This window comes from Peromyscus maniculatus, chromosome 9, assembly GCF_049852395.1.
Source record: "Peromyscus maniculatus bairdii isolate BWxNUB_F1_BW_parent chromosome 9, HU_Pman_BW_mat_3.1, whole genome shotgun sequence".
Lineage (NCBI taxonomy): Eukaryota > Metazoa > Chordata > Mammalia > Rodentia > Cricetidae > Peromyscus > Peromyscus maniculatus.
In genome coordinates this window covers 117,256,737-117,269,616 of record NC_134860.1, presented here as the reverse complement: position 1 = coordinate 117,269,616, position 12,880 = coordinate 117,256,737, and the positions used below count along the sequence as shown (strand labels likewise).

The 12,880-nt window shown below is 42.1% G+C and overlaps 1 protein-coding gene across 1 annotated transcript in view; it reads right to left on the bottom strand.

Annotated features, from left to right (window-relative positions):
• Window positions 1–5,610: 5,610 nt before the first annotated feature.
• The window catches only part of Hs6st3 (heparan sulfate 6-O-sulfotransferase 3), a 714,453-nt gene continuing 707,183 nt past the window's right edge, over window positions 5,611–12,880 (bottom strand). The window contains exon 2 of the mRNA XM_006978756.4: window positions 5,611–12,309. Coding sequence (XP_006978818.1) covers window positions 11,601–12,309 — 709 coding nt within the window. The 3' untranslated portion in view covers window positions 5,611–11,600. The remainder of the gene's footprint in view (window positions 12,310–12,880) is intronic.

Below are 12,880 nucleotides of genomic sequence, written 5' to 3'. Positions count from 1 at the left end.
TATAGAGATGCTCTCTAAGTATAGACATGTTCACTTTATTGACACTTATATTCATGGAAAATTAGAATTAAAATTACTAAAAGATAAGAATGGTAAAAGTATATGGTGATATTTTATTTGTACTAAAATGTTATTTCTATGTTAATAAATAAAATTGCCGGAGGTCAGAGCTATTAGCAAGCCATAGGAAAGCTGGGTGGTGATGGTGCACGCCTTTAATCCCAGCACTTGGTAGGCAGAGCTAGCTAGATCTCTGTGTGTTCAAGGATACAGCCAGCATGGAGACACACGCCTTTAATCTCAATACCAACCATAGAAAACCTGGAGGTCTGTACAGACAGGCAGTGACAAGGCGGTCATGTGGTTGGGTGGTTTACAACTAATGAGAAGACAGACCAGAAAGTCTTTATAAAGACAAAAACACAGGAAGTAGCTCTTTCGGTGAGGTAGGACCACGCAAGAGGAAGGGTAAGGTTTTTAGCTCTTAGCTCTGACATCTTGGCTTTCTTCCTTGCATTGGTTCTGTGTTTCTTATTTAATAAGATGTTTGGTTACATCTACAAAAGTACTTGCATCTATTAAAATTATGTTCCATAGCATGGTTAAGATTTTAACATTTGCATTTCCACTGCATGAATTATATGATGCCAATTTTCTAAGACACATATTATTTAAAATTTTGCTTTAATTGCTACTGCTTAAAAATCTTTAAGGAAGTAGATAAAAACAATCTTAGACTCTATAATCTATGGGTTCTATATACCTTGTATTTTCCAAATTATCTAACATATCCATAAAATTAACATTATTTATAAAATAAATTATATTGGATTATTTTGTTTTTTCAATTCACAAATTTATATTCTATATAATTATACTGAAAGATTTTCAATAAATTCAACATATTTTTCAATTTTATTTTTGGCACTATAATAAGCCCCATCATCACTATTTTATATTCCATGATTTTTGGTTACCCATGGTTAATGCTACTCACAAATATTAAATAGTGTCTTTGTAATATAATCATATAGTCTAGTGTCAGAACACAGTCCAAGAATGGAGTTGTGTGAAGGGAATTCTGAGTGCTTGTGAGAAAATTCTGAGAAAACAAGAGTTTTGTGACCTCAGTTTCTTAAAAAACATGGAAGTATTCTAGGAATGTGCTTTTGTGACCCTCCTGGGGAAGCAGGGAGGAGTGAGTTTCCTTCAGATTATTCATTACAGCTGGCTATTGTTATTTGCTTATATGCCTCTGTTGAAAAACATGCTTTTGCATGATTATATGCAGCTTGAACTCATAAGAACTTTACACAGGTGACCTTTCTTACCCCTTAGGGTATAAATTGTCTGGTGCTCTAAATAAATGTAGTTATTGTGTGAGACTTTAGTCCACCTCATTTTTAGGCTCCTTTCTCCCAGGTCTCCATGCCTTTAGAGTGGTAAACAGTCTAGTACTAGTGGGTAACCATGAGGAATAGAAAGAGCATCCCCGCCCCTTGGAGGCTGCTGGAGTGTCTCTGAACAAAACTCCATAAGGGGGCATTGTTCTCTGGTATTGATATTTTGTTTAATGATCCTGGCTTCTAGAGACAGGAGTATCCAGTCATGCTGGATATTTTCTGTCCACTTTTGGTTTTGTTTTCTGTTTTTTCTCAATTGCTTTTTTTTTTTTTTTTTTTTTTTTTTTTTAGATAGACTTACAATGTATTAGATTTCCATTGAGTTTTTTTGTGTACTCTTCATTTTGGCCAACCTTTCCTATTCACTCACTTTTGTTTCTTATATCCCTCCATCCCTGTTTAAACCTAAACTCCAGTACACAATGCATCTTTGTTGTAATACAGAAAGAAACCATGCTGGAATTGAGCTGGGAACTTCTGTGCTGCCCATCTTCCATAGTGCACAAAGTTTTATGCAGGCTACTGGAAGAGAAAAGGTATCATTGTCCTTACCCGGCTATGAACCCTACAAACTGCCATGCCAATTTAGCAGGCAAGAATTTCCCAGTGGTATAATAATGGCACAACTGTCACAGGGTGGCCTGCCTCTCTCTGATTGCATTTGTGGCCCATTCCACAAAAGGTAATCCATTCATACTACTTTTGTTGTTGTTTGTTTGTTTTTCTTTTTTTTTTTTTTTTTTTTTTTTTTTTTTTTGGTTTTTCGAGACAGGGTTTCTCTGTGTAGCTTTGCGCCTTTCCTGGAACTCGCTTTGGAGACCAGGCTGGCCTCGAATTCACAGAGATCCACCTGCCTCTGCCTCCCGAGTGCTGGGATTAAAGGCGTGCGCCACCACCGCCCGGCATTTGTTTGTTTTTCAAACAGGGTTTCTTTGTATAGCTCTGCTTATGCCGAAAGTTGCTTTGTATACTAGGTTGACCATGAACTCATTGAGATCCCCCTGCTTCTGACTCTCTAGCCCTGGGATTAAAGGCATGTGCCAACATGCCTGGCTACAATCCCACTACTGTAAATCTAGTCAAAAAATTACTCCTGAGAAGTGGGCCCCAGAGGAAACTTACTGCTATTGTTCAGCTAAATTGAAACAGCATCAAACTGCCTTCTCAATAATTGTGTTTATACCCATAGATGAATGCCATTTTCTGTCTTGATCAGAGAAGCGCCTCTTTGTAATCAACAGCAGTGACTGTAGAAACACATGGCTTCTCAAGTTTCTGGGAAGTGATTGAGTGTTCAGCCCTAAACAATGTATTTATTTCACCTTTGCTAACTCTATAAAAGGGATGGAAAAGTAGCTAAGATCTAGAAGATAGGGGAAAGGGCTAGGAAATGCTATTTTGGGGGTCATGACACAGCTGTTGAAGTCATGTTCTCACAGGAACTGTGGTGGCCTATACTGGGCCTCAGCAATCAGGTATTCACCAGTAAGGGCATTGTGAGGCTGAACTTCTGGCTACTGGGTGACTTTGGAAGAGGGGCAGCCATTGTCTTTGGTGGTAGGTTCACTCGCAGGTCCACAGGGAAGTACCAACCGGGAGTACTAAGCCCCTGATTATACACATGGCTCTTACTAAATTCAGTGGGTCATATAAATAAAAAGTCACAAATGTGGAAAGGGGACTTATCAGGAGGGGAGAGAGGCTTGATATGGAGGAGAGAAGATAATGGGGTGTTGCTGTGGGATAATGCTTTTGTACACTGGTTTAACAAAAAGCTGATTGGCCAGTAGCCAGGCAGGAAGTATAGGCAGGATAAGCAGACAAGGAGAATTCTGGGAAGAGGAAGGCTAAGTCAAGAGATGCCAGCGTTCCGTCCAAGGAGCAGCATGTAATGGCACACAGGTAAAGCCATGGAAAACGTGATGACATATAGATTCACAAAAATGGGCTGAGTTTAAGTGTAAGAGCTAGTCAGTGGTAAGACTGAGCTAATGGCCAAGCAGTTTTACTTTACATAATCCTCTGTGTGAGTGGGAAAGATTTGTCCTGACCGCAGGCCACGCAGGACACAGGAAAACTTCCAGCTACAGGGTGTGGGGTATGAGAATATCCAGAACGCATTACATACATGCATTGTCAAAGCACATACTTAATTAAAAATATTGAATAGAAAATTCCAGAAATAAACACTTCATTAGAATTGAATTGTATGCCCTTTCCAGCAGTGTGGTGAGGTCTTGATCCTGTTTCATCTAACCTGGGATATGAACCATTGTGTAAGTGTATCCATGCCATGAACACTAACTTCCCGTTAGTCACTTAGCTGTGGTAGTTACAGTTCTCAGTGCTCTGAGAAAAATAGGAACTTAAAGGAGGAAGGATTTATTTCGGCTGATGACTTGAAGGCATGGTTCATCCTAGCAGGAAAGGCATGGGCTCTGGTGTGGCTCGTACCTGTGCAAAAAGGCTTGAGCACATCTGGGTGGACCAAAGAGACGAGAACGCATGTTCAGCAGGTACTCAGCTGCCTCTCTCCTTTCCCACTTTTTGTACAGCCTGGGATCTAAGCCCATGAGATGCTGATGCTCACATTTCGGACGGAACTTGTCTTAGTTAATCCTCTGCAGCAGCATCTCACAGATACGTCCAGAGATGTGCCTCTTGGCTCTTGGCATTCTTTCTCAGTCAGGTTGACATCATATTAGGCATCTCAGTTATCAGACCCACTATATTTGTATCTTGGTGCTGAGCTCAAATAACTCTTATTTTGCCTAATAATGGACACAAAGATCAAGTAGTGGTCCTGACAATTTTTAAATGTCAAAGAAAAGATTTATAATGCTTCATTTAAGTGAAAAAAATGAGCTGGGTGTTGTCATGTACTCCTGTAAATCCTAGTACTCAAGAGGTCAAGGCAGGAAGATTGCCTAGAGTTCAATACTAGCCTAGGATATATAACAAGATCCTATCTCAAAAAATATAGTCAACAACAATGGAAAATTCAAGGTGAAAGTTGGTCACTGAGGTCTATAGTAAGAATAAGGTATATGTAATTATCATCTACTTGGAATCTCCAGTCACAACTGCTAGGATAAGGGGTATATGGTGGGAAACTAATGTATTTCTAAGATAAGTAAAGGACATAAACCTTAGAGTATAGGTTTTTCTCTTAGATTAGGTTTTCCTTGAAAGTTTGCAAAAAGCCCAGTGTGTGTGTGTGTGTGTGTGTGTGTGTGTGTGTGTGTGTGTGTGTGTGTGTGTGAAAGAGAGAGGGATGGGGTGGGGTGGGGAGAGAGACCTATGAGTATGCATGCGTCTTTGTGTACATCTCTGTGTCTGTGTATGTGTGCTAGTCAGTATATGATTCTGTGTCCAGAGGGCATGAGATTATGTGTGTTTAATTTCCACTGTTTTCTGGAACAGATCTTGTGGCTCTTTCAGCTGTTAGAAAGCCAAGTTTCCCTTCTGCATGATTCCCACTAGAGGGGATTTGGTCAAAGGACATTTCTCACCTATAAGCAAGGCAAGAATCTACAGTTTTACTTCCATGACAGAAAAAGACAATGTCAGTTGTGTTACTCGAGGGGCTTGTAAATGAGGGAAATTTTGCTGCCCTGAAATTTCAGTCCTTGTCACATTATAGGAACTAGTTATTTTGAGTCTCAGCCACATCACAGATTGAATGAGTGAAGAGACCCTCCTTAGCCTCTATGTTTTATTTTTCCTCTGCTCTGGCTTCCTCCTTTCCTTCCCTTCCCTTTCTCTTTGATGGGCTCCTCAGGTCCTTTTTCACCATCCTTGATTCCCTCTCCCCAGTTGTTTCTCTAATCTTCACCTCCTATCCCCCCTCACCAGGAGGCATCCCACATTTTTGTGGCCAATTCAATTTTAAGGTACTAAAGGCAGGTGGAGAGTGAGAGATGCAGAGAAGCACAGTTTTAGAAGTTGATGTGTTTGAGAGCCTGTGAAAAGTTCCCTGACCCCACAGAATCTAAATGGTTCCAGTCCTCACATTCCTTGTCTTTTGTGGCTTTTATGATTTCAAATTCAATAACCACATTTGTGTTCATAGCATGAATTTCTTGAGTTTGACTAAACTGATCCTGTGGATTTGATTTCCATAAATCCCTTGAAGTATTCAAATATTTTTTTCCATTTTGTATCAAAGTCTGACAAAAACACCAGACAAATAATTATTCTTGACATCACAACAGTTTAATATGTTAACTTACTCATTAAATTTTGTGCTTCACATCAATGGGAATTTCGGTTCTACAAACTACCATTTTTTAAATAGCAATAAAGGTTGGTAATGTCACAATATAGTCTCCTAATAACCAAGTTCATACATACTGCACAGAAACAAAAGAAGAAACACCTCCTAGAAGAAATAATTTGCATCTATTGAATAACTATCTTACATCTAGAATGGGGCACCAGATAAAGATTTAGATTTTTCTAACATTTGATACATTAAAAAAAGAAGAAGAACAAAATGCAAGCAAAACCCAGAAAGTACTTCTGGAAGAAAACTCTTGGTTATATGATTCAAACAAAGCATGACAAGAAGATGGAAGGTGTGGGATCATGGCTAAGTCACACAAAACTGCTTGTCAGAACATGGTTTTCCCAGCAAGAGCTGAGGACTTTTAGTCCTGATCTCTGGCCTTTCCCACAGTGAGGCAGAACATAGATCTCATAGAGTCACCCTCAGTTTGCTGAAGGTAGACAGTTGCAGTCTGTCCTGTGGATATTGAAGAAGACAGACTTCAGAAACACCTTCATGTCAGTGTCTGCAAATTCAGCATTCCAGTGTTCCATCAGGCTACCCCCAGTCCTTGCCGAGAAGTGCAGAGGCTTGCAAGCATTCTAGAGTTCACAACAGGCCAGGCATCAGGATTCTCAGCTGCAGAGAGGTCAATTCTGACAACAGACGGCGAGGATGGGTCCACGGCTATTGTATCCCAGAGGTGACAAAACTCATAATTCCCCTAATTGTCTAGGAGGGCTCATTGAGTTTCAGAGAATTCACTCAGATGTGTCCTGGTGAATATGGTGAGAACAGAGCTGACACTGGCTAGTATCCATTAGAGATAGAACAGGTTAAGAAGGGAAGTCAGAAGTTTTGAGAGAAAGAACAGCTGCATGATCCCCAGAAGTCATGAACCGGGCAGCATTGGTCACCTAAGCCAGCCCACCACCCAGCCTGGAGGCTTTCAGATAAAGTTCTGGTGACCAGCAGACACACAATGACAGTGATGGAAAAGGAAAACCTAAAACCACAGCTGTGATCACAACTGCGTGTTCTTGCCTGTGTCAAAAACAGCTCTGTTTAGTCCAACTCTTCCTCCCTAGTCAGCCTTCAGACCCCACGTCTACCTGAGGCTCTCATTCTGCTTGTGGGTGTGCCCTATCCTGTGCTTTTCTAAGTGGCTAGAAGAATGAAGTCACATGTTTCCAGGCTACCTTTTATCATAAGGACAAAAGCTATGTCTTCACCAATAGTATTCCATGACTGACTGGCACATATTTTAATGGTCTGTCTCTGGGTGGTCTGTCCTTCTGGGCTCTACTTTTTTCTAGAGCTGCCCTACTGTCTGTAGTCCTCTGTGTCTTGTGTGACCCCATTTTGACCCTCTTCTCAGTCACATGACACATCTGGGAAGGAATCAGATAGATTGGGTGAAGTTGTTTATTTATTACAGCTTAAAGCATTTCATCCTTCAGCAATGGGCAAAAGAATAGCAAATAAAATATGAAATATCTGTAACGATATGCTGCTGATAAAATACCAGTGACCTGGGGAAAAAGCAGAGAGAGGGAGGCCTTTTATGAGCAGAGGTCCTATTGATCACCCCTTAAGCTTTCCTAACAGGCAGCTACTGATTCTGAATTTCTTGAATGTTGTGTGTCCCATTGGAGTTGTAAGCTTATCCTCTCAGTCTCCGAGTTGGATAGTTTGAGGGTGGAATAGGGTCGACATCCAGCTAGAGGTATTTGAGTGTCTCCCCTGAATTCCTGTGCTTTTCTCTGACTCCCTTGTACCACTCACTACCTGAGCATTTCGTTCAAGTAAGAGGCCCCTTCACTGGGGGAAGAATTGAGAGTCTACTGGACCTGTCCATGGCATTTTCTAGGTCATTGCAGCTCCACAACAAGTTGAAGGAAGACAGAAATCAATAAAGATTTAGATTTCCCATTCTTGCAATTCCCAGTCCCAATACTGATGCCAAACAGAATATAGTGGTAGGAAAAGCTCCGGGGCTGACAGACCATGGGCTCTGAGCAACTTCCTTGCAAATGAATGAGAACTGTGGTGTGTGTGTGTGTGTGTGTGTGCATGGGTGTGTGTGTGTGTGTGTGTGTGTGTGTGTGTGTGTGTGTGTGGTGTCTTCCAACATCTCTGAATCATTCCAAATGACCAAATGTAAAAGAATGGGAAATGCCAGTCAGTGCATAAGAATGTAAGGTAGGCCAAGTGAGATACTACATGTTGTGAAAAGCATTAAATGCTGACAGAGAAAATTTTAATCTCATCGTTTGTAAAACTGATGAGAAAATAAATGATACTGAATAGGACTTGGCATTTTTCCATTTCCTTTTGTTTGGGGGACGGGTACTTTTCTATCAGTATTAATTTCCCACCATTTCTTTAACAATGGAGCTCTCCCCACTTATCAAGACACCCAGCACTGAGTAAAAAGACATTTTCTTGTCTTCTCTGCAACTGGATGTGACTAATGTCTAGATTCCAGCCAATGGCACATGACTGCGAGCAGTACCTGCAATTGCTTGTGCTTCCACTCCACTGTCTCGAGTGAAAATTAGGTGGCTGTGGTTAGAGCAGACACCTTGGGTCAGGAGGTAGATGCTATGTCTTAAAATGAAGAAGCAATAAGAGAGGATTAGCCCCCTCTCCATCCAGACTTTTAAGACTATTATGTTAATGGTCTGATCAAATGAAGATCTTTAGTTCAAATTGTTGATTAGGTTTTTGATAAAGAAACACATCTTTATATTTTTCAGTAACTCATAATTTTTCCTAAGTGTTGTCAACATTGATTGGTGAAGTTTTAATTGTTTTCCCTAGTATCAAGAGCAGGCTTTGAGGAAGCTGGAAGGAGACAAAAAAAGTGTCTGTCTTAGTCCATATCAAAATATGAGCAAAATGTGTGTGACACACAACACACACACACACACACACACACACACACACACACACACACACACACACACACACCAGTCCACTGTCTTCTGCTGCAACTGGCAAGAGAAGGGAGAAAACACCTGTCTGGGGATTGGAGGAGTGCACAAGAAGTGGAGTTATCTAGGGATTGTTTTTCCTGTCTATGTAGTTGGAGTCAATGTGGTTTGAGACCTTAAGGCTGATGAGTTCCCATGCATCCTTAGCTTCCTGTGCCTGCCACTGGCATCTCTTCCTGCAGCATCACCCAGCACGGAGCTGTGCAGTCAATTTTCAGAAAATGCACTATATCCCACCTCTCCATTTCTATCAAGCAGGACCCCGGGGATATAACAACTGTGATGCTTCCGAATGGAACTCTATGAGTGAGGGAGCCCATGGTAGTCTTTCCAATTCACTTAGCACTGGCCTGGGGCCAACAAAGAGATGGTTTCTCCTTCTCACATCATTCTGTTGTCTGCTTCCAAGTGGAGGGAGGACCATACATCCTACACTCAGCCTTGAGGTGGCAGGAAGCCTTTTGATATAAACTCTAAGATTCCAGAGGAATAATGTGGTGATAGCAGAGGCCAAAAATGTAAAGTGAGTTTAAAAGAATCAATCTGATGCTTTCTAGTCTGTTTTGATTTTCTATTTGAAAAAAACACTGAGGCACGTGTGTGTGTGTGTGTGTGTGTGTGTGTGTGTGTGTGTGTGTGTGCATGTGTGTGTTGCATGTATGTATGTGTGTATCACAGTTGATGGCAGAGGCACAGTTTACAGGTTTCCATTTTTGGCAGAACATTAGATCTCAATGACTGAATGTGTTCTTCTCATCCCTCTGCCCTTCCCCTTTTCCTCTACCTCCTCTGGAGCAAATCATCATAAAGATATACATGGATATTTTGAGAGGCTTCATCTTTACCAATGTAAAAGCCATAGTTAATTGTCCACTTTAAATTTACTTTTGTGTGTAACTCAAAAATCATGGTTGCTAAAGAAGTCTTCCATCTCTCAGCTCACTAGTGAGAAAAGGATGAGGGGGGAACTCACCCCAGGGGAGAAGGACTCAGGATTACTGCAAGTGTAGTCTCGTCACTTTATGCCACCTGTGTGGACCAGGAGCAAATACTTCAGCGTAAGAACATCTGGCTTCTTCTATGATCGGCAGGCATATTTACCCTACATGGGAAGCGCTACGTGAATATAGATCTTGTGCTTTGTGGCCAGCTAGGTCTACCTTACAATCTTCAAGGAAGCCTCATCCCATGTGTGGGCTTCATCTTCTCAGCTATATAATGAGGACTAGCAATATCCACCTTGTTATGCTAGATATATTGAAGGTATAGCACGGGGCGTCTCTTAGAACATGCATGACACAAGAAGGCCACCCAATGATACCATTTCATTCAGTATACTAGACGCCAAGCACAATAAGAGAAACATCAAAGCTACTTCTCCATTGGAATCTACAAAAGATGCTAGGCTCCCTTGCATCTGTCCCTCCATAAACACTGGGAGATGATGGCCTTTCAAGCCCAGAGAGAACATTCCAAAGGCTGAGCAGAGGCTTTGTGGAAAGCTGGCTTAAACATCAGACACATGGGGCATCAGTGAGATAGGTGTTCCAGGCTGATTTCCGGGTCTCCAGCCTTTGGCCTTTAGCTGCTTGAAAGGACTGATCTTGCAAACATGTAACACTTTCTACCACTCTGCTCCTTCACTGAGTGTGAGGCAAAGGCTTTCTATCCCTCCTTCCTATCCCTTTCCAGAAGTGTCTGTTGTGGCTTGGGAAGGGTAAAAGCAAGAAACCTAGAGCAATGCAGCATATTTTTGGCCCAGTTTTGTATACTGTAGCTTGGTTCTCTGTTTGTAGCCATGGAACAGGCAATGATTGTGTGGGAAGACAGAGGTTTAAGCACCCTGTAAATGTCAGATGCAGCGTCCTTCTGAACTGATATAACTGTCTCACGGATGCCATGCTGCAGCTCCTGGCCCCACTCATATATTGACCTGGGATGTATTGTGTGTCCTTATTGGTTCAGCTCCTGTTCTTTAACTCAAGATTTTTGAAAACATCTTTTCTTCTGTGTTAGCAGAATTTCAAACCCGGCTGAAAAGGTGTCTGCCCCACAAAGGCAAGAGTCTGACATTCTTTTAACGTAACAACTAAGGTTCTAAAGCTAGCTTAGAAATGGAGGTTTTCTTCTGCTTTCTTTGCTTTCATTCTCCTAAGTTATAAAAATTTATTCTTTACTTGGAGGATTAACACTGATAAAGTGCAATCTCCTTAGTCATTACTAAATAAGTGTGTTCCCCAAAATGTCCCATTAGTATTCATTTCTCAGGGTCACAACCAACCCTACCTTGTGTTCACTCCCTATCCCCTAAAAGACCGAGTGGACCTGTGGCTTAGGGCTCTGATGTCAGTTTGTAGGCTAAGAGTCTAGTTATGGTCGGTATTATGGTAATCTTGTTTAAAACCATCTGCAGAGACAAACCACGTTATTCATGATTTAAACCTCATTTGAACAGTTCTCAAATTCAACACAGAGTGAGAAGGGTCATCTAAGGGCAGAAGGGTCTTTCTCTCTTTCTCTAAACAGACCAGTGGTCTATTGGGTGCACTGTGATGAATTCAGCAGAGCATACAAGCCATGGTTTTGGTTTTCCCGGGTACTTCTGTGGACCTCAGGTTCCCTAATCGACCCACTGTGAGTGGCAAAGATACTGTCTCCTTTCTGAGGCCTCTCATATGACCCCCCTAAAGTGGTCTGTTCAATACATTTCCATCCCACTTATATCAGTGATCAGAAAATGTCTAGAAAAGGAGAAAAGAAAACAAGATGGAAAATTTCCAGTTGGATTGAAGACGAAGAGGAAGCAGACATTTGAATTAAGTCACACACAGCCAGAGATCCTCAGCCTGACCCAGCTTCCTTCTTCAGTGTAATCCAACAGAAGGACAAGGTGCCTGCTCATCTCCCCGTCATGAAAAAGGAGCAGGCAGAGGGTCACCATCTAACCACCTGGCTGTTGTAGTCCTCCGTGACAGTCCCCTCTGTGGCCCCATCCTCTTTGGGCCATCGATGTGCTCTGTGTTCTCGCTGCAGCCTCCGCTCCTCACGCCTCTTTTGGCGGTCCCTCTGGTGCTCTAGCTGTTTGGTGTGGTGGTACCGCTGCTGGAAGAGATCTTTTGCATATTCATAAAGCTGCATGTCCAGGAAGTTCAACTCCTCGATGTGCTGACGGGCTCCCTCGTTGATGTCCACATTGGAAGCCCGGGTGATGTTGAACTGTGTGAAAGGGGAGATGAACTTCAGGTTGAATGTCCTCTCAAAGAGAAACTGTGTCTTCCTCTGGAATTCCGTGAGCCCGAAGAAGGCCATGTTCTTCAGGTTATTCTTAGCACTCTGCAACAGGATGGTATTGCGCTCACTCTCATTCATGAAAGTCAAGTTGTAGCAGCCCACCAGGCTGAGGTCAGCCAGCATGCGCACCTGCCGGTTGTTGGCCAAGTTGTAGCTACAATCCATGAACTCCCGCAAGCTGACCCCAGACCAGTCATCCCCTGGGTAGCAAGTGGGCAGCTCATCCGGGGTGGGGCTCCTTCCATCACACATGTGGAGAGAGGTTTTCCATGTGGCCCCTCTCTGAACATGTTTCCATTCACTCAGGTAACGTGACACTGGGTCCCGCAACATAGTGATGTAGTAGAAATTCCTGGAAGAGATTAAAAAAGAAGGTCAGTGGTTGGCAATACACTGTCATTCTGAATCTCTGGTGTCTGTAGCAATGCCAAGTAGACCGGCACTACTGCTAAATGCTCAAAGGAGACCATTATCCTGAATTTGCACTGACAAAGTGTGTGTGCCCGTATTCTTATCCTGACTTTGGGGATCAAGTGTCAATGCTAAGTTTATGGAGACTTTTCTACCCCATTGAATGTAGATGGGGTGGATGGGAGCAATGAATCATTCATTCACTCATTCATTCACTCAGCAGTTAGTCACTAATAAAGTACTGATGGCTTTAATATGTCACAGTTAGTGTAAGCATAGAAGGTTTAAAAAATACATCACCCATCTGAAGTAGAAAAGGTTTACCCATTAACTGTTTTATTTGAGCTTTACATTAAACTTTTGTATTGTACATGGCACTGCTAGAGAAGGAAACACAAAAAGGTCACAGGACCCAAAACGGCAAGACCCAAACCCAATTCTTCTTCATCTTTTCTCATGGCATCGCTACTCAGGCTATAAATTAAGGAGGGAAAAGGTGAACTGCCCATCAA